This window comes from Pungitius pungitius, chromosome 1 (assembly GCF_949316345.1).
Source record: "Pungitius pungitius chromosome 1, fPunPun2.1, whole genome shotgun sequence".
NCBI classification, from domain to species: domain Eukaryota; kingdom Metazoa; phylum Chordata; class Actinopteri; order Perciformes; family Gasterosteidae; genus Pungitius; species Pungitius pungitius.
In genome coordinates, this window is record NC_084900.1 from 30673998 (window position 1) to 30695904 (window position 21907).

The following is a 21907-nucleotide window of genomic DNA, read 5'->3' on the forward strand; positions in this document are numbered from 1 at the left end:
TTTTAAATCTTTTTCTGCGCGTCCTGAAGGAATGAACGGCTCTGCATGTTCCACAGACACCACACTGTGTATCCTGACTGTCTTTACAAGGGCAGCTGGTTTCCGTCTGACTGGCTGGATCAGGGGCTGGTGTAGCACCGCAGCAGATGTGTGTGTAATCCGTGTGACCCATCCACGCTCATTATATTAATGGATCTCTCTGCAGGTAACGGGCCATCTGTATTAAAAAAAACACATGGAGCACAGATATTAAATAGTCTTGTCCAGCTCTGAGCCAGAGTGTGAAAAGTGGATGAGCTGATCATGAACAACACAGACCTTCTGGTGTGGACTTTCTGATTCGACAGCACTTGAATTGCCATCAAACTGTTTGTGTTCCACCTTGCGCTCAATGCTCCAGCTTGTCAGAGTTTTGCTGAAATTAATTTACGGATGTCGAAACATTTAGTGTCATCATCAAGAACTATAGTTAAAGGGATGTTAATTGAGAGAAGCCCATTTAAATTGCTGTGTGCAAAGATTATTTAGATGGGGAGCTCGGGCAGATCATGTATTTCATTCTAGAGAGAAAAGGGGTCCTTATCAGTGTTCAGATTGTTTTGGCACCGTACACAGTTTAACAAAACTGTAGCAGTTTTATTTACCATTGTGTTTTTTGTTACAAAGAAGTGCAGGCCCATTTCTTCATGAGCAGCCAACATGATTCTAAAAGCCATGTGATCCTAATCAGTGGAGATGAAAGGAAATAAATGTTTCTGACGTCTAACATTGCCTAGCTGACCTCACGGCCACTTCTGAAAAGGGAGAGACATTCAAGGGTCTTAAATACAAAATCAATGAACAGTGGCTGTGTAGAAGCGAATGCTTCCACGCAGCCACTGCCAGGGAAAGGGAGAGAAAGACAGCAGTGTTTAGACCGTCACCGGACTGTTTGTCACTCCTCAAGAGGAATTGACATTAGGAACGCTCTAAATGCCCTGCAGCTTTAATCACAATGCCTAGAATTTTCCACTATAACAAGATAACTAGAACGCATGAATTGATTATTTAGTATAAGTCAGCTGATGAACCACCCTTGTTATTTCTCTCGTCAGTGACATTTCCTTTATTGTTCCTCTCCTTGGGTTTTCTCTCACATTCCGCTTGTGAATTCTGTTTCATTATCTAATGTACTGCAACTCTACTATTACATATGCAGCACAATGGGGACTGGAAGAGAAACCAGACGAGAAGCAAGGAAATAAATACAAGTTTATTTACAAAATAACCAGACAGCACAACAGAAGCGAGAAATGACTATTCAGTAATGTAAGTTATTACAAAATCAAAAGCAGCCGGCACAGAAGAAAGAGAACACTAACCCCTAAACTACACTTTTATATGTATGATAAAAGAGGCAGGCAATAGGACACAGGGCCACCTAGTGGATTGGAGGAGCCATCACATAATAAATAAAGCCCCTTTTAAATCAAACAAAACATTTCATTGTTCTCTCTAAGTGCAACATGCACTCAAAAAAGTTTAATGTGACTAAATACCAGCTATTCAAAGAATACAGTGTTTAATATTTCTGCTGGGTGAACTAAACAAATGAAATCATCGGCCCTCTCTACCGTTTTAGTATACTCTTTCCCTGTGAACGACATCGGAAAAAAAGGAGGTTATATTGAGGAGTTGAGCATTTCAAATTGAGCTTTTATCAGCCACTGCCACAGCAAGATGGAGGGCATCACCCTAAAACAAGAGGAATCCGGTCATTTAAAATCAAATCAAGTCGGGACATGAGGTGAAATATAAAGAAAATATCAGTATACCACATGAAAGCAGAGATGCAGAACGCATCAGACATACTATTCAGAGTAATAATTCAACTAGGAAGCAGTATTACCTGTCTTCTATGTTCTTCTTGATGGTAGAGACACATATGTTGAAAAAGAATAACGTAAAATGTCTCAGTCCGTGCCAAGCCCAGAATGCGAACTCAGGAACCTGCCGGAATAACAACTCCAGTCTGGGGGACAGAGAAGAGACACTGAAATACTTTGCACCTGATGAAACCAGCAATGACCATTTGTCTTTCAAAATACTGGACAAGTTAGTCATTGAGAATGCCACGTCTCAATAGAAACTCCTTCAATTAGTTACTTATAAGCTTATCGTAGCTAAAGCAGACTATATTGGCCAATAATTGATAGAGTAGGATGGACATATGCCATTTTATATTCAGTACATAACTATGACTTGTATATGACTTGTGTGTAGACTTACCAGGGTTGAGTATGATGTGGGTTGAATTGGAATGGATTAGTTGTTATAAATGCATGAATTTCTTCTTTTGTAGTTTGAAATATGCGTAAATACAGGCCAGGGACCGCGATGTTAAACTGACTTAACTGTTTAAATCTGAGATTAGTCATTCACTTTTCCATTTGTTTTTCAAGCACCAAAAAAATAGTTTCAGAACACAAAACTTCCCTCTCCTCCTCAGTGGTAGTTGCATGTTAGTGTTTGTCATGTGGGTTACTGAGTGCTCAGTGTATTTCTTACCTGTGCCTACTGTGGAGAACTGTGTAAAACGACAGCATGAGAGGAAGGAGCAGGGGGGATAATATTCTTGCAGGGAGTCCAAACATGCTCAGATAGGTCACAACGTTTCCCAGCAGGACTGAAACCCCACAAATTGAAATGATTATTTTATCATTCTTATTGCTTTTGTGGATCGCTAAACTTTTATTTACATACAGGATGTGACAAACTGAAGACCCATTTACATCCATCTGAACAGGATATCCGAACAGGCTGTACTACACCGCCAGGTGTGTGTGCCTGTGTGTGCCTGTGTGTGATCGAGTGTGTGTGTCCGTGCCAGCCTTACCATTCTTAATGACGTCGAAATCGGGGAGAGGTTCTTTGATTGTTGGATTTTTGTACAGTTCCCCCTTGTCGGGGCTGCCTTTCTGCACACAACCATCGGTTATAAAAGTTGTCAGTGCGGCGGCCTCATTTTCCACCTCCCTCTCCTCCTCTTCCTTTATGGCGGTCTCTAGATTCATCCATGTCCGGTTACAGTTAAGAAGCCCTTGGGGCTCTTTGTGTATCATCAAACACGAGACAACTGCAAAAAAGGGAAAGACATGAAGAGGAATCAAGCAAGTTAGTTGGATGCATTTTGCACGTAATCAAACTTAACAGTAGACCAAGGTCTAAGGTCTGCAGGGAAGCAGGTTGTTAGAGTTGTCTCAACGTTTGCATCCCAAACAAGGCAGCACTCATAATATTGTATGATTGATTAATTCATTATCCAAGTGGGCCTTCTAACAGTGTGCAATCTACCCATCACGCAGGGTTTGCCCCGTCAACTCACCGTTGCTCTGAAGGAAATGAGTGGCGTCCTTGTAGCCGTTGTGGTAGGCTTGTTCCAGAGTCTAAAGGGCACAAATGAAAGTCTTACATAATGATCTAAAAACCACAGGGATCTATCAACATGTGTATGAAAGAATCATCCTTGTTAGGATTTGGAAGTATTGATTGAAACGTTTATGTTTATGTGTTCTTATATAGACATTGTGTCGCACAAAATCAGGAAAAAAACGCAAAACATGTTTCTCAATCATCATTTGGGCCCATTTTGGGGAACGGGTCTTACCTCTAAAGCAAAAGGGTAGAGAGCGTTAACGATTCTGATGCTGTTGGCCATGTTTCCCTTCAAGGTGCTGCCACTCACCACCATGTCCCACATGCATGGTGTGTCGGAGGGACAGATGTCCATCTCTCCAGAGAACGGAGACACCGTCAGCGTTTGACCGCACGGTGCAGCCTGCGCATGCGGCACTGGCTGCATGCAGCTGAATCCCCCATCCACGTAATACTGTGAGATCAAATCCCAGGCATTACAGTGTTGATCCGACTACGGGCTTGAAGTATGTTAATGAAAAGGCCATCAATACTCACTTCTCCTTTGAAGGATGGAGGCAGCATACCGCAGTACCCAGGCACAAAGCAGCTGCATAGTAAAACCTAAGGAAAAACGTGGGAATTAAACAATTTACATATTTTTCTTTCTTCGTTTTTGCTTGCTCAAGTTTTTTTTGTAAACGATTTGAGTGGGAATCTGCAGCGTCAACTTGCCTGCACTACGTCCTCTTTGGATTGGAACTGAGACGTTACAACATGTTTGTAATCACTCAGGCGTGTCATGGACACATGGAGACGCCCATTAGCCAGTTGGTGTGCATCACTGGGAAGATGTTTGTGCAAAATATGCTCTAACCAGTGGAAGACATTAATTGAGGGATTAAACGGTCCAAGTGAAAAAGCCTTCATCTGTTTGGCAAAATAGAGCATCTCATCCCGGATATTAACTGTGAGGAAGAAGACATTGAGTCAGAAACTGTGATTATATTCAGTAGGAGTAGATATATGAAGAAAGACACTCACTCATGTTCATTCCGCACACTACGGCGGCTGCGACCAAAGACCCTGCAGATGCTCCCAGAACACAAGGTGCCGTGCTCAGTATCCACGGCGCATACGTTAAGAGGCACTGGGCAACCCCAAGCTGGTAGGTAGCCATGAATCCTGATCCAGAGAAGGAGATGGACGGAGGAGCTTCACGATAATGACAACTGGAAACACCCGGTGCCATTTTCAGACAGATTTGTAAAAACAAACTTTAAAGTTCTATGTCGTAGCGGGAGCAAAACATGAAATCTGTGTCATTCGGTCCTTTGCTTCTTGAAAGCAGCCTGAGTTGGAACGGGCTGAGATGAGTTTTTCTGTGGAAAGCGAATGACGGTTTCAGAGTTTTTAAAGAAACCTTAATTAGACATACTATATTGGTCATGCCCATGTGATACAGAGAACATTCAATCCTTTCACGACCGTCCGTTACAAATCCACAAAGACAAGATGCCGGCTGGTTTTTATTGGAAACCGCTTAATAAAAACATTCAACATGACCCCGTTTTATTATTATTTTTTTTTCACAGAATAAAGGGATAACGTAGGATGTTACATTCATGGTTTTTCAAAAGGACAACAATTGGTGAATTCACTGAAACCACCAGTTTGGACCTAACGCTGGCAGTTATTCTCACTCAAAAAGGCTGTAATAAAGTCTTAATCATTTTTTACATTATTTTTATGCAGTCCCAAAGGGAATACACAATATGCAATACTAATAACAACGTATTGTACGCTGGAAAAATACTAGCAATTAAATAATACGCTACCAGAATTTGCACATTTTATTTCTAACCAACAATACAATACATTTCAATGCAAAAAATCCCTCCACCTTGGTTCATCCTACTTTCTGAAACAACATTCTGCAGGACTGATACAGTTATTGTGTTATTGATTGAGTTGAAAAGTTAAGTTACGACGTTCATTTGGCTATTTACATATTGACGGGATTTCTTTCAGAATTTCCACCGTCCAGTAGTGTTTGTTCTGATTAGAGTGATACAAACAGTGATTAAACGCAAATTAAAAAGCAATGTCGAAATACACTATTTCATCCCAAAAACACTCTGAACATTGAATTTTGTTAAACCTTTTTCTGAACATGATCTAATCATCTGTCTTGTTGTGTCCTACAATGTATTCAGGGGAACTGGGTTTTCTACGAAGGAAGATGTGGCGATGCATGATCAGGGGAAACTTCAAAATGGTCCTCACTGAACTGGTCCCCCCCATCCTGAGGTGGAGTGTGTTCTGGGGACTGGGCAGCAACAGCCCGCTGTTTGCTGGTGTCCTTTGGGAGTTTCAGAAACCTGAGGGGAAACAGAGAAGAGGCAATGACAACACATGATGCGGTGTTGTGAGAAAAAGGCTGGGGGTGAAGCAAGGGAAAAAAGGGGCGGAGACCTGAAAAGGAGTTTTTGTCCTCGCTCCTTTTTGATGATGTTGAGCTTGTAGTAGTGTCGCAAGGCCCTGGACATTTTCTCATAGGTCATGTTGTCTCGGTTCTGTAAAATGGAGATCACGCAACATTGCGCGTATTTGTGTGTTACAACATTTATTCTGGTACTCTGGTCACCCGTTTTTTTGCTGTCTTGTTCACTTCTCCCTCCCAACCCCCCCCCATTTCCTGTGTTCATTTTTCCTGTAAATGGTGCCACACGGGCCCTAGCCGCTCACCTTGTGGTTTCCCCAGAGACGTGCCAGTCCGTTGGGGTCAACCACCTTGAACACCAGGCTGTCCCGGTCTTCCCATCGGATGTATTCTTGGTAACGGTCATCGCACAGAAGCTGATACACGTAGTCCCACAGCAGTCTACACTCTGGCCATGATTACATGAACAGCAATAAGACACATGTTGCAAAAACTAGTATTACTTTCATCAATTATTGATATTTAAAGTTTTGTCATTATGCCATTTTATATAAAAAAAAAAACTTTCGAATAAAACTCCAGCACTTTGTTCATATGTTTTGTGACACAATTGAAGTGACAACGTGGCCGTTCCAGAAAAAGATTGGACCTAACCCATTTGCTTTGAGTATCAGACTTGATTTTAAGAGTCTTTCTGCCCCCTAGTGATCAAACTTGCTTACTCAAGTTTTAAAAAAGGCACCTCTACTAGAACAAGATACAAATAATTGCTGTATATATTCTCTGAATACTGCAGGGCAGTCACCTGGGATGCGGCCGTGGGCTTTGTCTAGTGGGCTCCTCGGCTTCTCTCGACTGGAAAGGTTAAGCGGAATGCGCTGAACTTGGTTGAGGGGCGGTGCTGCCAATTCATCATGTAGAGAGAGAAGGAAAGAAGGAAACATACAGAGAAGCAAAGAGAGACCGAAACAAAGTCAGACCTCACTGCAAATAATTGCAAACGCAAGCCGCTGTGTTACCCGTATCTTTGTGAGAACGTGTGAGTGGAGCAGGGTAAAATCAAAATATAAAGGAACCATCTCTGAGAGCGCCCATGGGCTCCGACCAGCTGGTCACAGCGATTACAAACAGCTGACAGAACTTCAGCTGTCAAAGTGAAACTAACTGTGAAGGAGAAATATGAGGAACTGTGATGAAGAGCTAAACTGAAAGCAAAAGCGCTTTTAACAAATACTTTCAAGTGAATTTTCTCAAGACTTGCACAGTTTTGAGTTGCTAGTAGTTCAAAAAGATTTCTAATTTGCACAACATTTTGGGTTTTTGGTTCCGAATTATTAGCTGTAAACATATGCATTGAATGTGACGTATTGGTGTTTATTAAACTACCTTCCATAACAGCGTACAAGAATTATCAACATTAACAACTTTAAAAAGCGTCCGGGACAACAAGCACAAGGACAGATGAAGAGCACGACTTCCTGGATGATGTGTTTGCACATGCTGATCAGGAAGTAGGCGAACACTCTAATCAGGATAAACAAGTTTGATTTGACGCACCATTGATAAAATCAAGCAGCTTTTTCTATGTATGAATAATATATGTGCCCTTTTTGCCATGCTCATCTTTTATCTTGTCTGCCAGATACATGAATACCAATGAACAAAGTGTATTAGAGTGAAAAAATGGCAGCCATTGTATCTATTTCTGCTTACCAAAGGGTTACAATAGTGGGACTGACATGCATACTGCAGGTTCTGCTCACGATGACAAGTTGTTTTTGTTGTTGTTATTGATGCTGTGAACAAAATAAATGTGCAGCTTTAAACCTAAAATATACTGGACAACAAATGGAATGTTATGTAGCCGACCGTCCTAAAGATCAGGGTTTCGGGCTAAAGAAATGTAAGATGTGAGCAAATAAAAAAATTGCTAGCGACTTTTGCACATGCGAGAGGGACTTTTGCTCGTGAATGGACCTCATTTGCACTCTTGGATGTTGACATTGATCATTGATTTGCCTCCATAGTTCCTATAACAATAATAATGCCTCCTGGGCCACAGCGTCGAGACACACCAAAGTAACCACTGTTGCACTTTGTATGTTTACAGCTGGTTGCTGGCTAAGCTGTCACCGCGTTGACAACTGTGTGTAGTGAATAAATATGCTATACATTTGCAATTGAGAACCTATAAGTTTGATTAGACTTGTTTGGTTTGATATTTTTGTTTCACCTGAATGTCCGTATCTCTCAAATGTGTTTGACTTTGTTGAGAGAGAAGTGATTCTGTAGGGCCTACATTATTATATTTAAAAATGCTGTGCTGACCTTGGACGTTATTGACTGTGGGAGGCGGAGGCTCTTGGACACTCAGCTGGCAGCTGGATGGGTTCTGGATGGGTCCGTTTTCCAGGGAGGGAGACAAATTTGGGGTGTCACACCCAGAACTCCTCCTTTGCTGTTTTACACACTGTAGGATCTCATACAGAACATCGCCTGTAGTAAAGAAGGGGGGTGCATATTTAAACGCAGTCTTAACACCGGTCGGCATTTAATCTGCAGAAGCGTGCGCACGCACTAACTGGTGTACCTGAGCTGGGGCAGCGGCGTCTAAAGTCTTCCTTGGTGAGCAGACACAGAGCTCGCCCGTTCATCTCAAAGCGGCCCTTTTCAGGCCGGCGCAGTGAATACTCCCTCTGAGCCCAATGGAGCCAGTGGCCAACATCCTCCCTGTCCCAAAGGAATGGGTTTATTCCTAGAAAACAGGCGCACACAATTAAAAAAAAAAAAAGCCACCGGAGGCGTTTGTGCATTAGTAACGCCGGCTGCATCCACTCTGCAGCGTGTTATTAATGGAGTTGTACATCTTCCAGGTGTAGAGGGTTTGACTCACGCAGTTGTCCAGGTAGACGCGACAGGTCTTCCTTTGTGCAAGGGCTGATCGAGGAAAGCTGGTTCTGGGGCGAATGACGCACACCGAGCGCAATGTTAACCTGCCTGTGATTGCCTTGCATTATGGATGGAAGACTGTTCTCTCTGTGCTCTTGCTGAAAAACATCCACACATGTGAAACTTTTACGCAATTATATTTGAGGAAGCACAGAAGCAACAATGAGGAGTGATGTTAAAACACTACATTTCCAATTGCCTTAGCAGCTGGCCATACAGTAAAAGCTGTTTCAAATCTCCCCAGAAAATAGTATAGTCTCCCAGCTTATTAAAGACAATAAATTGTAAAAGGGTTTGCTCAACTGTGACCTTACCTTAACAAAACGAGACGGAAATATGCTCCTCATGGAGGTTCCCTTCCCTGCTGTTCGACAAAAAAAGCTCAGAAGATTTCCTCATAAGCGGACCATTATCTTGTCCAAAAGATGAAATACACTCCATATCACACCTCGAAAAACTCCATATCTAATATACAACTTAAAAATAAGGAAAACTCTAGTGTTTTCACATTCGTTCCTTCCGGGAAAAGAAAACGAAAGAAACTAAATCCCTGCAGGGGGTGTGTGCACATTTCGGCTGATTGGAGGAAGCATTTGCGGAAGACATTTCCAACACCATTTGACTGCTTGATGAGTGCCATCCAGCAGCATATAAGGGCATTGCTTACATTGCATTTTGGATAAATAAAGTATGAGAAGAAATAGTTTATATGATTTTAATCTCTGGATTAAACATGCTCTGTGAGTGGATAATAAAAGAGTGTGAGTGTGGATGAGTTAATGACAAGTTACAGAACGGTGCAGTGCTTGCGCCCAGAAAACAGGAAAAAAATGGCTGAAGCTCCTCCTCTTACTGAGTAACAAGTAATAACGTTGGATCGAACAAAACAATGACTGCCTTTATTACAGATAACAGTCTGCAGCAATAACAGGAGCACTGCGCTCTTTTTGTTTTGGATCAGCATATTGCCGTAAGTGAAGTTGGTTTACTATTGCTATCAGCACAAGCAGCAGTGATACTTATATATTAACGTTTTTTTAACCATTAGGACCCTCTAATAAAAAAGCAGTGCTTAATAGACAATAAAATCGCGCTATAATTTCAACCGCTGTAATAAAAAGGGGAAATTATGTTTCATAATAAACAGGTCGCTTGAGGATAAAAGCAGGCAACATTTATTGTAATATCGCCAAGCCTAAAACAATTTAGATCTTTATTTGTCCCTGCACGATTCCTTCTCCCAACACTCCAGTCCTGCTGTTGGCGGTAATGCAGCTCTGAGTGGTTGGCCGAACGTCGGCGGACAAGGAAGAAGAAGAAGAAGAAGAAGAAGAAGAAGAGGAGGGAAATCCGAAACACACTAGTTACGTCCTCTGTTGTCGGAAAATGTTCTGAAGTATCTTAACTTGTGTAACGAAGTTGGTTGAGCTTTCACAGCCTCTGTCTAGAGAAGGAAAAGGTAAGTTATTTTGATTTGATATCGCGTAAACATTTATTTTTCAACGACGGTGTGGTTGTTTCGTAAAGAAAGTCGTGTTTCAACGTTACCAGGCCAGCTAACGTAACTTTAAGCTAATGTCGTCTTTAGCTCAGAGCTCATGGCAACAAGCTGGTCCGTCTGGTAGAAACGAGTGACGTTACGCCAACACACGCGTGTCCACTACTGTATTTCCCAATCGCCTTATGTCGCATTGACTAAAGACTCATTCGCGGCCGCTTCGTTTTCCCAGTATAACGGGATGCAGAAGGCTTCCCGGCTGAAGCGGGAGCTCCAGATGCTGAGCACCGAGCCTCCTCCGGGCATAACGTGCTGGCAGGTCGAGGAGCGCATGGACGAGCTGCGGGCCCGTACGTGCCGTCATTCTATGTTCTAGAAACACCATATAAGTTCTCGACAATGTCACCACATTTATGTCAGTGCAAGGTACCCTGATCGTGTGTTGTTGTTTCTTGCAGAGATAGTGGGCGGAACAGGAACTCCTTATGAAGGAGGGCTCTTCTCCTTGGAGATTAACATCCCAGAGAGGTACTGTTTTTTTGTCGTCCGTTTTCATTGCTTTGTCTTATTTTCATGCTACAAACACTCTCTGCAGTCTGGCAGTTCTGACCTGCTGTTTTTCTCTTGTAGGTACCCGTTTGAACCTCCTAAAATGCGATTCTTGACCGCCATCTACCACCCAAACATCGACAATTCAGGACGTATCTGCCACGATGCCCTTAAACTCCCACCCAAGGTTGGATTTATCACCCACGAAAACCCAAAGCTATTTTGATTTACCCCGTGGTCTGCGGTAAGATTTTCTTACTTTTTTCACTGTTGTTGTTGTTTTAATTTAGGGTGCCTGGAAGCCATCCCTAAACATCTCCACAGTCCTCACCTCCATCCAGCTCCTCATGACGGAGCCCAATCCAGATGACCCACTCATGGCTGATATAGTGAGTTTAACATGATTCAGCTACGACATTCACTTGAAACCCCACCCTATAAATAACTATGCTTAAAATTTGCACCTGACCATGACTTGAATACCGGCGTGCATATTTATTTACAAGTCAAGAGGTTTTGTTAAATTCCCATATTAAGTTATTCAATTAATAATTTACGTCTACTAAAATAGTCTAGAACATTTAGATTGTCACACTGTGATCTATTGTTGATCTCTGTAGTATACACATTTTAAGAGATGCTTGCACTTTTCTAATGCAGTCAGCAGAGTTTAAATACAACAAACCGCTGTTCATGGAGAAGGCCAGAAAGTGGACACAAGAACACGCTGTTCAGAAGAACATGGTAAGTATTTCTGGTTGTAATGCACTTAGAGTTGTAGAATTATTGAAACAGATTTCCTCTTCAAGTTTGGGTAGTTTCAATCAATCTTGTGACATGCCTGTCCACAACACTTTAGTTTTATATTGTGTCCACAAGGTGGTGCTGTGTTCCCTCAGTAGAACGTTGCCTATTCTTTTAGTATTGACTTGAACAAAGTGAGTCAATTCGTTTTGATTTGTGTTCAAATTTTACCTCCACATGAAATCATCTAATCAATTTAGATTGTGAATTTGCAACTGTCTTTGTTCAGGGAGTTGTGGAGGGCAACAAAGAAAATACTCCAGATCAGAAAACCTTATCCCACAAAAGGGGGGCCTCCGGAACGGACCAGGAGACTGTGGGGCCACCAAAGAAAGCCTGCGCGTAGTTTCTCTCCCCCTTTTTTAAAGAACAGGCCTTTCTTCCCCAGAGCAAACATTCCGTATACACAAAGTATGTAGTTTCTTTTTTTTAACTTATAATTCAGTGCCATTACCAACTTAATTCCACAATGTATGTATTACTTTTCTTATTCCAGGAATGACCCATATATCTATGTGTATAGTTTTTAAAGTTTGTGTCATGATATTAAAGTTTATTTTAACACTGATAGAAATCATTTGATGTATTACAGACTCCTTGTGTTGAGAACAGGTGTGTTTTAGCATAAGCAGAGTGGTTGATGGTATATACAGTTTGAAGATAATAATTTTATTCAAATGTATGCATACCAGTTGTATACAAAGTATGTACATCCTAAATATCGCATTGTTTTTTTTTTTTACAATCTAAGGATTTACTTCTTAATATATAAAATTAGATATTTGCTGTTTATCATATAAAAGGGTGACAAACATAAGGCTGTAGTGAGTCAATACCATGCTAGTTCAGAGGTAGTTACATTGTATGTACATATTGCTAGCCTACACCATGTCTGCAGAAAGATGGCTACATCCCACTCAGTCTGTATAACTGCATGCCTTATGTTGGGCAGATTTGCATATTTGAGAAAGAAATGTAAACCGTATGAATCTGTAGCTTTTTGCTGCCACAATGAATAACTCTCGTTACAGCTATTAAACAGATGAAAATAAGTATCGGATTATAGCATTTCTTCGAATGAAAAACGATAGCTTACTCTGGTAAAAAAAAAAATGTCCTAGTGTGTCTGATAATGACTCCCTTTCTTTAAAACAGGCAATAGCATAGAACTTGTATTTAAAACATATTAAGATGACTCCACTTAAAATATAACCAAACAATCTTGAACCTCTAAGCTGCATGTCTCATGATCACATTTTAGAAAAAAAAAACATTTACACTTAAAATTCTACTGGTTCCACCTCAAATCCCCCTGGCTTAACCATTGATGTGTCTGATGCTTGGATTTTCCATGAAGTTAACAGGTTTTGATGGAGCTTTCTTTATGTAATGCGAGCCATGACCCAAGCAGTCCCCTGGGTATCGTCCTTTAGTTTTTCCAGACCTGTTGTAGCGGGTTGTTTCCTTTAAGCCTTTACATTGAAGGGAACTTTTAGTTACCCTGTCCATTTTTAGAGGCACTTTTTTTGTGTTCTCATAGACTTCTTCAGAGTCTCTCTGTGGACTCATTCTGAGGTTCTTGAGGATTGGTAACCGATAGGGTGTCTTGCTGTTTTGATTATCGTCTTTTAGTGTCCGTAGTGTCCCAGCTATATGCCCCCAGATCGCGTGGAGCCTCAAGGAGGAGAGGTGAGAGAGTGACTGACGTTTGAGTGATACAGGAGGCAAGTGTTATGAATCCCCTCTGGATCTAAACTCTTGAGACATTGCTCGTCGTTTTGGCTTCCTCCTTCTGGCACTCTGTCTCTGTCTCTGGCTGTGGGAATCTGGCAAGCGATGAGAGGAACAGAGGAGGAAGAGGACCAGCGGGAAAACCTGATTGGATCCAGTCGTGGTTGCAGAGACAATCCCCCACCGTACAGGGCGTCGGCATCGGTGAGTGACACCTGTGTCGACGTATCGGAGCAGGAGCTTTTCTCCGTCTCCACAGAAACAAGCGAGTCCAATGTGCGGTCCCGGCGGAGCTGCAGGCGCGCTTTGGGGTGAGGCCAGAAGAGGAACTGGGTGTGGTCTCGTGTGAAAAGCAGGAAGAGGAGTGGGTTGAGGCAGGCAGGTAAGGGCTGGAGAAGCAAGAGAACTGATTTGAGCACCTCCTCGCCCAGAGATAGGAGACTCAGCAGGGAGCACAGGGAGAGAAAAGCTACCGGCACATAGAGGAGGCCATTGGTAAATATTAGCCAGGCAACGTGTTTAATCATTGCACAGTCCCACAAGCCCTCACACTCTCCCCTGAGCAACTCCCAGTAAAGGCGGATATATGAGCCCGTGACTATAAGCAAGCACAGGGTGTTCATCATAATGAGCGCCAGGGGAAAGCCCAGGGAGGATGCTAGTCGAGACGATGGGGGAGGCAGAGGTGAGGGGAGGCAGAAAGGTGAGGACCCATACTCCCCGACTCCTACCAGTGGGAGAGAAGCAAGGGTGAAGGACAGAACGAGGCAGAACAGGGCACAAGTGCGCACACCGCCGAGGGACGGCGACTTCCCGTAGGCCCGAGCGCACGTCACGCTCACGCCGCACTGCACAGCGGCCAGGGTCAGCAGCGACACGCTGGCTTCGGACGCAAACACCCACACCCATCCCGTCGCTCGGCACCCGGGTCCCCCTTCCCAGCGGGCGCCGTGGTGACCAAACTCCCCCATGGTGAGAGCGTCCACCACGGCCAGGGTGCCCGTGCACGCGCCCGTTAGCAGGTTGGAGGCGCCCATGCAGGCCACGGTGAAGCGGAGCGGCGACAGGTAGCCGGGCGCGCCGAAGAGGGAGAGGAGCAGCAGGGCGTTCCCCAGGAGAGACACCAGGGAGATGGACCACAAGCCCACTCGAACCAGCCAGCTGCCCAGCAGGGAGTCGCAGGGTCGGAAAGGACCTGCAACACACAAACAGGGTGAGATGAACCGCGTGTAAATGGTGAATTCATGCATCCATTTCCCTACGCTGTAAGTGTCAAACTGCAAGCCACAAGGAGGCATTTCTGTTACCTGGAGCGGGTGTGCATTGGACACTGGTCTGCAGTTTGGATTCCTCTATTTCTTGTTGGAACTCCTCCAGGTCAGGGTCATCTGGAATAATGTATTCAGGTTTTAAAGCAGGTGATTGTATATTACTTTGCACAAAACAAAATGAATATTTATTGAAGATAAATGGCATAGTTGGCACGAACAAATGTGAATCAGTTGTCTGTCTCTCTTGTATCTTTTGATAGAGCGCACTGATGTTTACTTTTTACATTACTGGTGCTCGTAGTAGCACTGCATCATAGTTTCTAGCTGTGGTTTCAAGCTGGCTCTGCTCAATAATTTGCCAGCGAGCACATTGGTCCCAGATTCCTGCCTATAAACTTAAACTACACCACGTGGGCTATACTGCATATTTGCCTCACACAGACATTGTAACGGAGTGCTTTCTCACAGTGTGTGTCGGCGTGATTAGGGTACATAGCCACGGTCCTCCTGTGTAGGTCTTCGTCAGTGTTGCTCTGCTCGGTGTCCCATTGGCTGACTGGCTTGTAGCTGTCACAGGAACCATACACACAGCACTGGTAGGCGTAGGGCATCTCTATTACCCTGCAAGCAACGGATGAAACGCTATTGACAAGAGAGCTGGGAAATAACGCTGCCAGAGCAGGAGGTTTAACAAGTGCACAAAGAACGTACAGTATACTGTAGTGGTTTTGAATCTGTCTCTGTTAGGAAAATCCAGAGAGAAATGAATTCACTATAATCTATTGGGAAATGTTTCTACACAGATATGTGCTGTGCAAGTAAACTGTTTTGGATCAGCAGCTGCAGTAATTACATTGCCACTTGATCGCCATCTCTTAAATCTTTGAAATGCTTGAGGGATCTTTGTAACAGGCCATAACTTGCTGCAGACAAATTTGCCCTCATTATTGAAGTTGAGTGCAGGAATGGCTCGCGGGGGTACAGTGTAATTAGTGCATTGTCAACCATCGCTGCTTTTGTTGCGTTGAAGATACGTTTGGTATATTGACGAAAAAATTGTGAGAGGAAGGATTATTAAAAAGATGAGAAGTGATTCATTGGTCTTTACAGCCACAGGTTACACACCTGGATGAGTAGTCTTCTTTATGTAAGTTTAACAAAAGTTTAAAGACACATTAAGACAGAAGGACAGAAAGAAAGAAAGAAAGAAAGGGATGTGTGGGGTGTGTTACCTCATTCTGGGGAAGTAATCAGGACTGAAGGCCTCATATAATTCAGTGTTCCCCTTCAGCTTGAGGTGGGTGAGACCCACCAAACCTGCAACAGGCACCGAGCTGAGACGGTTCTCTGTCAGGTCCCTGAAATATTTATGAAATAGAAATTGAGGACAAAACAGAAGAGGTTGGGCGTTAGTTTCAGGCCAGGTCAGTGTTTACTAACTGGGCTTTCATTTCATACGTCGCCCAGGGTTACCCGTGGTAAGAAAACGGCCTTGTCTCAACTGTTCAGTCGAGGCTCAGATCAGATTCCCTTTAGATAACACTTCCTGTCAGATGTAGTGTATCTGCTTGTTTAGCTACGCATACTTCACACAATGGAGCAGTTTGTGCTGGCCTGACTTGAGATGTATCGTCTGGCCACGCAGAGGGGGGTTTTCAAACAATAAATGCATATCAGTGTCTTCTGTAGACTCGGCCAAAGCACCAAATGTTTTCTGTGGCACCCACAGGCGAGTGTGGAGTGTTTCTATAAGGCTCTGACGTACAGCTTTGATTTGATGAAAGGGAGAGGAGTCTCAACGACTGAAGTGTATGTGTTTACTCACAGTTTGAGCAGAGAGTGGAGCGAGACAAAGGCATCCCCGTGGATCCACTCGATAACATTACAGCTCAGATCCCTGAAATAAGTAGAAGTAAAACGCAAAGGAATTGTAATTACACTGAGTGACTGTTGCTTCTCCATCACCACTAGATGTCAGTAATCGGTCTCCATAGTTTGAACCTGATGAAATCGACAACGCCACAGGTAAGACTCACAGTGCTCTGAGGGAGCTGAGCTGCTGGAAGGTCCTCGCCTCTATCCGCCTGACTTGGTTATGCTGGAGCCCTCTGTTGGGAAAAACACAAAAGTAAGGGCCGTGAGCACAACGGAAGGAGTGCAAGGTAAAGGGCGGGAAAAAGTGTTGACGTCGGCGCAAACTTGTGTGTGAATTGAGTTGAGCTCACATCTCTTCCAGTTTAGAGCAGTTGGAAAAACTGGGCAGTTCTTCAATCTGGTTGTAAGAGAGCTCCCTGCAACGATTCACAAAGCATACCAACAACGCACATGTAAGCACAGTCACCAGATTTATACGGGCTTGGATGGACTTCTTTTGGCGCAGTGACTGTACAAATGATTGCTTGGTGGCACAACCCTCCACAGTTGGGTTTGTTTTTTCATACGCCTCATCCTCCGTCCTTCCGTTTGTGTGTGTGTGTGTGCGTGTGTGCGTGCGTGTGTATGCGTGTGTGTGTGTGTGTGTGTGTGTGTGTGTACTCACAGCACTTTGAGGCGAGGCAGCTGCTCACACAGATCCAGAGGGAGAGCCGAGAGGCCGGCCCGAGTCAGCGTCCTGCAGGAGAGGAGGAGAGTCCTCGGATCATTGTCCAAGTGCAAGCAAGCGAAAGGATTCCCCAGTTGTGCGAGTCTAAGCTGGTCGGACAGCTAAAACACACACACATTCTGTCCTTTTCCTCTTTTCTGCTATGTGTGTGTGATTGTACGGATAAAGGAAACACTTACAAAATTTCAAGGCTGGTGGTTTCTTTCAGATCAGGAAACTCTTGAATATGTGTCGCCCCATTAAGAGAACTGCAGCCAAAAGACAAAGTCTCAAGCAAAATCCTTTTTTTTTTTCCTCTTACACACACATACACTCACACAGAGATACGCACATACTTTGTCCTAACAGCTCATTTTAGCCATCAAACCTTTTCCTCCAACATCAACACATGCAGGCTGTTTTGGCTGTGTTACAAGACATCATAAGTCACACCATTCAACATGTTCTTACAACACACACTCTCTTACCACATCAGCGCAGAGCACGGCAATAAGCTAACACAGCATCATTCAGGAGGCCATTACACATGTCCATTCAACTCTCACTTGTAGGGACAGAGGATGATTTAAACACTGTTTGGGCTAACTCACTGGAATGGTTCCTACTGACTGCGTACTCACAGTGTTTGCAACTTAGGTAAGAACTGGAAAGCCGACTTTCCCACAAACTGGATGGGGTTTTCATAGAAATGGCTGCCGGAAAGAAAGAAGGTGAAGATTGATTCCAACATATTTTGATTCATTTGTGTTGAGGAAAGAGTTGCGCTTTACAAAATAGCAATTATGTGTGTATTTTATACACTCCGCTCACATGGTTTGGAGCTGAGGGTTTCCCATGAAGGCCCCTTCAGGGATTGCTTTGATCTTGTTGTTATGGAAGCCCCTACAAATATAGAAACATAATTATCAATGATTATCAATATGTTTCTGATTCTGTGAATGTGTGTGTGTGTGTGTGTGTGCGTTTAGAAGGCCGAGAGGCGAGTGACATGTTGCACCTGCCGGTGCACAGCTGAGAAACATTTTTGGATAAATGAGATGTAAACAGGCACACACTTGCTGTCTCTGTGTCACATATGCACGCCGTGGAACATCTGCTGAAGCTGAGGAAAAACATGGTTTGTGTGTGCGTGACTGCGTGTGCGTGCGCGCCTGTGTGTAGATGCAGGCGGATCAGTGTGTGTGGGTGTGTGTAGCCAGCACCTGCTTCGGGCGAGAGAGATTGTATCCGAGTGCCACATTAAAATCACTTAACAGGATTACTTGGGATGAAGCAACCATGATAGTCATGTCAGGCAGGTGTGTGTGTGTGTGTGTGTGTGTGTGTGTGTGTGTGTGTGTGTGTGTGTGTGTGTGTGTGTGTGTGTGTGTGTACTCACAGTTCCTGAAGCTTACTCAGTGTCCTGATGGCCACAGGGAACTCCTGCAGGTCATTGTAGTTTAAATCCCTGACAGAGAAAATAAGATCGTGATCAAAAGTATATTGAAAAAGTCCAACGTATGAAGGAGCTTTTATTTTTCTAAAATCACATTCAACCACATTTGATGTTCAGTTTCTCCCGTGTGTGAGAAAGTGGGCCTGATTGCAAATGTATGTGCAGCCATTTCCTCTCCCCTGGAAGCGGCTGACAGCTGTAGAGTGCATGGTTTGGATTTGACCTTTGACCTTTGCTGCTCCGACCTATCCGAACTATTTTGGTCTGTCTTTGATTAGTTACCAAGGAGACGCTGTACCAAAACAATCGTTGCTACAATTGAGTTGACACAGCTCAAACGCATGGGGGGGGGGATGTTTTTGTATTGTTTTTATCGTAGATATGCTGGTGAACATGGGAAAAAGTGCGCAGTGTATATGCTTGCATCTTGCCATATTAAGGCATGTGCCTGGCTTTCTTCTCCAGGTCAAAGGATATCTTGAAGTATTAAGTCATTGTCGGCTGGATATTTGAAGATATAATTCAAGTGAATGCCTTTGATGAATTACTTCTAGATGTGTATTTGTGTTTTTCCCAGAGTACCAGTGGATCCTCTGAAACGTCTGCCTGTGTCTGCTCTGTCTTGTTTGGATACGCAGTTATGTTTTCCAGAAGTCCCCCGGACAGGCTCCTCGTCGTAATGATTTTATAATACACACAAGGGTCGGGGAGGGCTGTGGCGATGCAGATGGTCTCTCGTATTTCTCATAAGCGAGGCCGCTGTGAAAGATTAACCCCTCATACCAGTGCAATCCCCACGTCAGTGACACCTGCCACCTTACACCGCCGAATCCACCGTCTCTGACGGGCCAAACACTTTAACGCGCACTATTCTCGTCCGGAGAGCTCCATCCCTCCTTTTTCCTCAGTCTCTGGTTTCCCTTCGTCCCCTTCGGCATGGCTCCCCCCCCCCCCCCCCCCCCGCACCCCGATTCACGCCCTGTTCCCTCACATTTCCCAGCACGGGTAATGGCTTTTAAGCTGAGTGTTAGGCCTGCCAATGCGCTTTGTGAGTGTACATGCAGAAGTACTTGCGCAGATAAGCACACACGCATGTGCCCGCACACGTGCTCATAAAACGGAACGCATGATTCTTTACATTTCAACAGGTTGTTAAGCGGCATGCCAGAAACTGTTGTCACCAGACCACCGTGAATGTTGCACGAGACACCGTTTGCAGTGTCTGCATTTCTTTCGCTTTATTCCTACACCTCTGGCAGAGGGCTGTCAGTTTCCTGTGGTTTCCATTTTGGCGTGCGGTTGCCATCTAGTTATCGAAGCTACGGCACTTATAAGATCCAACAACTCTCCTGTAGACAGGCTGCGCCACATTTCACCTCAGCGCTGCTAAAGAAATTGGTTGGTGTTTTTTTTTACTTTCATGAGGTTCTATCAAAGGACGGTTGTCATATATCTGTGGATTGTGATTGAAAGACAACTATTCAGAATCAACGTGGATACTTGTCGTTTCTCTGTTTGGGGGAATGAAAACAATGTGTGTGTGCGTGCGTGTGTGTGTGTGTGCGTGTGTGTGTGTGGGTTTGACTTTCAATAGTAACCTCTATCCAAATAGCATGTGCACATTGACCTGTGTGTCTGTGATCATGTGTGTGATACTCACAAGGTCTCCAGACTGGTTAAACCTTCAAAACATCTCGCCCCCATGCTCTGGATGTGGTTGTTATGGAGATGCCTGGGAAAACGGCCACAAATGTGCTTTTATTACTCTGAAATGACTGTCGCGGTGATGGCGATTTTCCCCGGCACGATGAGAAACACAGACCCCGGAAATGTTTCAAGTAAACAAATCAAGACGTCACTTACAGAACGACAAGGGCGGAGAGGTTGGTGAACGCTTGGTCTGGGATGTGTGTGATCTGGTTGAGGGCCAGCGTCATGGCCTGCAGGGAGGGCAGAGAGTCCAGGGCCGCCCTCGGGATCTCTGTGAGGGAGTTGTCGTCCAGCCACAAGTGTCTCAAGGAGCGAACCCCTCGAAAGGCCCCGGCAGGAACCTCAGACAACAGGTTAGCATCCAGACGCCTGCAGGGTGAGAGGATCTGAGTGTAATCACCAAGTTGAAGCAGTTTGTTTGCTTATGTGCAACCATGCCTGTGCATGAATTAGTGGTTGCATGCTGTGGCAATGAAACACATTGGCTAACAGGAAGGGTATTATGAGAATTACACATCTTTTATTCTCCTTCTTTCATCTTTGCTGCTCCGTTATGATGGAAATAAGCCAAGTGTAGCTCCACCAGCACAGACATGTGCGAAATGTGAGAGGAGAAAAGCCCAAACGTGCATGAACAGTTGGGAAAGGCGTGTTTAATTCTACCTCTTTCTAATTACGCTGCGCCTGCGGACTTCCACAAATGCCTGGAAAAGGGGAAAGAGGAACAGTTTCGGACCCATCTTCATCTTCATCGTCAACCCAGAAGCACAGTCCAAGTGTGGACTGTGACCCCCCCCCACACACACACACACACACGTAAATGCACACAGGCATACACACTGTCCATAGTGATGAATGGTCCCCTCGGGGCACAGTTGACAAGCTGAGACCACTTCCTCCCGCTATTCTTCTTTCTTTGGCCCTTCACACTCATTCATTAATCTCCGTTTACTCCCTCTGGCCCCTCTAACGACCCAAATTTGATTCCTTACATCTTCATTCATGCTCTCCCAGCCGCCGCAGACCCCTTTGCGTTTCACTCTTTGACTCTTGTTTGCCTTTCAAACATCCTCTCTTATCCATCTTCTGCTGTGGTTCTTTGATTCTGGAGCCACGGCTCCTCCTCAGCCTCCTCCCCCCCCCCCCCCCCCCCGCCCCCGAGGCTTCACCAAAAAAAATAGCGTCATCAAAGTCAATTCTGAATTTGAACGCTCAACCCTTGGATCCCCCCCCCCCCCAGGAAATAAAGAGAACTGTATACACCGGCAGCGTCTCATACACAGGGAAACACTCTCCGGCATACAAATGTTCATCTCGTCTACCTGAGCACACAATTTCCATGGTGCTGAACATCTTCTCTTGTTTATCGTGCGGACATTGTTTGTCCCCTGACCCAACTCGCAGGATGAAAGCTACGGAAGACCCTTCAACGTTCTGTTTTCTTCTTCGGGGGAAAATAATAATTGCTCCTCTGGGTGGACCTGCCAGGTCTCCAGAAGGTCCAGACCGAACCAGGAATGTT

At 44.3% G+C, this 21907-nt stretch overlaps 4 protein-coding genes across 4 annotated transcripts in view; 1 reads left to right on the forward strand and 3 right to left on the reverse strand.

Annotated features, from left to right (window-relative positions):
• Positions 1-1233: 1233 nt before the first annotated feature.
• On the reverse strand, positions 1234-4013 carry pnpla1 (patatin-like phospholipase domain containing 1). Its single transcript, XM_037480270.2, has 7 exons — positions 3952-4013; positions 3647-3868; positions 3365-3425; positions 2876-3115; positions 2548-2665; positions 1889-2011; positions 1234-1734 (listed from the first exon to the last, which is right to left on the reverse strand). Exons 1-7 carry the CDS (start codon positions 3976-3978, stop codon positions 1662-1664), a joined length of 864 nt encoding a protein of 287 aa, XP_037336167.2. The 5' UTR covers positions 3979-4013; the 3' UTR covers positions 1234-1661.
• Positions 4014-4915: 902 nt separating this feature from the next.
• Positions 4916-9322, reverse strand: etv7 (ETS variant transcription factor 7). The gene is made up of 8 exons (XM_037480282.2): positions 9100-9322; positions 8730-8883; positions 8427-8591; positions 8165-8332; positions 6642-6737; positions 6142-6284; positions 5869-5969; positions 4916-5774 (listed from the first exon to the last, which is right to left on the reverse strand). Exons 1-8 carry the CDS (start codon positions 9130-9132, stop codon positions 5624-5626), a joined length of 1011 nt encoding a protein of 336 aa, XP_037336179.1. The 5' UTR covers positions 9133-9322; the 3' UTR covers positions 4916-5623.
• A 764-nt stretch (positions 9323-10086) lies between these two features.
• On the forward strand, positions 10087-12376 carry ube2t (ubiquitin-conjugating enzyme E2T (putative)). The gene is made up of 7 exons (XM_037480294.2): positions 10087-10244; positions 10516-10633; positions 10742-10811; positions 10914-11019; positions 11123-11221; positions 11493-11576; positions 11866-12376. The coding sequence occupies exons 2-7, from the start codon at positions 10525-10527 to the stop codon at positions 11980-11982; spliced, it is 585 nt and encodes a 194-aa protein (XP_037336191.2). The 5' UTR covers positions 10087-10244; positions 10516-10524; the 3' UTR covers positions 11983-12376.
• The window catches only part of LOC119223134 (leucine-rich repeat-containing G-protein coupled receptor 6), a 33819-nt gene continuing 24263 nt past the window's right edge, over positions 12352-21907 (reverse strand). Inside the window, exons 5-18 of the mRNA XM_037480253.2 lie at positions 20539-20754; positions 20336-20407; positions 18619-18687; positions 18051-18122; positions 17861-17932; positions 17420-17488; positions 17178-17249; positions 16864-16929; positions 16675-16746; positions 16464-16535; positions 15871-15996; positions 15105-15259; positions 14675-14755; positions 12352-14562 (exon numbers count right to left, since the gene is read on the reverse strand). Coding sequence (XP_037336150.2) covers positions 13313-14562; positions 14675-14755; positions 15105-15259; positions 15871-15996; positions 16464-16535; positions 16675-16746; positions 16864-16929; positions 17178-17249; positions 17420-17488; positions 17861-17932; positions 18051-18122; positions 18619-18687; positions 20336-20407; positions 20539-20754 — 2464 coding nt within the window. The 3' untranslated portion in view covers positions 12352-13312. The remainder of the gene's footprint in view (positions 14563-14674; positions 14756-15104; positions 15260-15870; positions 15997-16463; positions 16536-16674; positions 16747-16863; positions 16930-17177; positions 17250-17419; positions 17489-17860; positions 17933-18050; positions 18123-18618; positions 18688-20335; positions 20408-20538; positions 20755-21907) is intronic.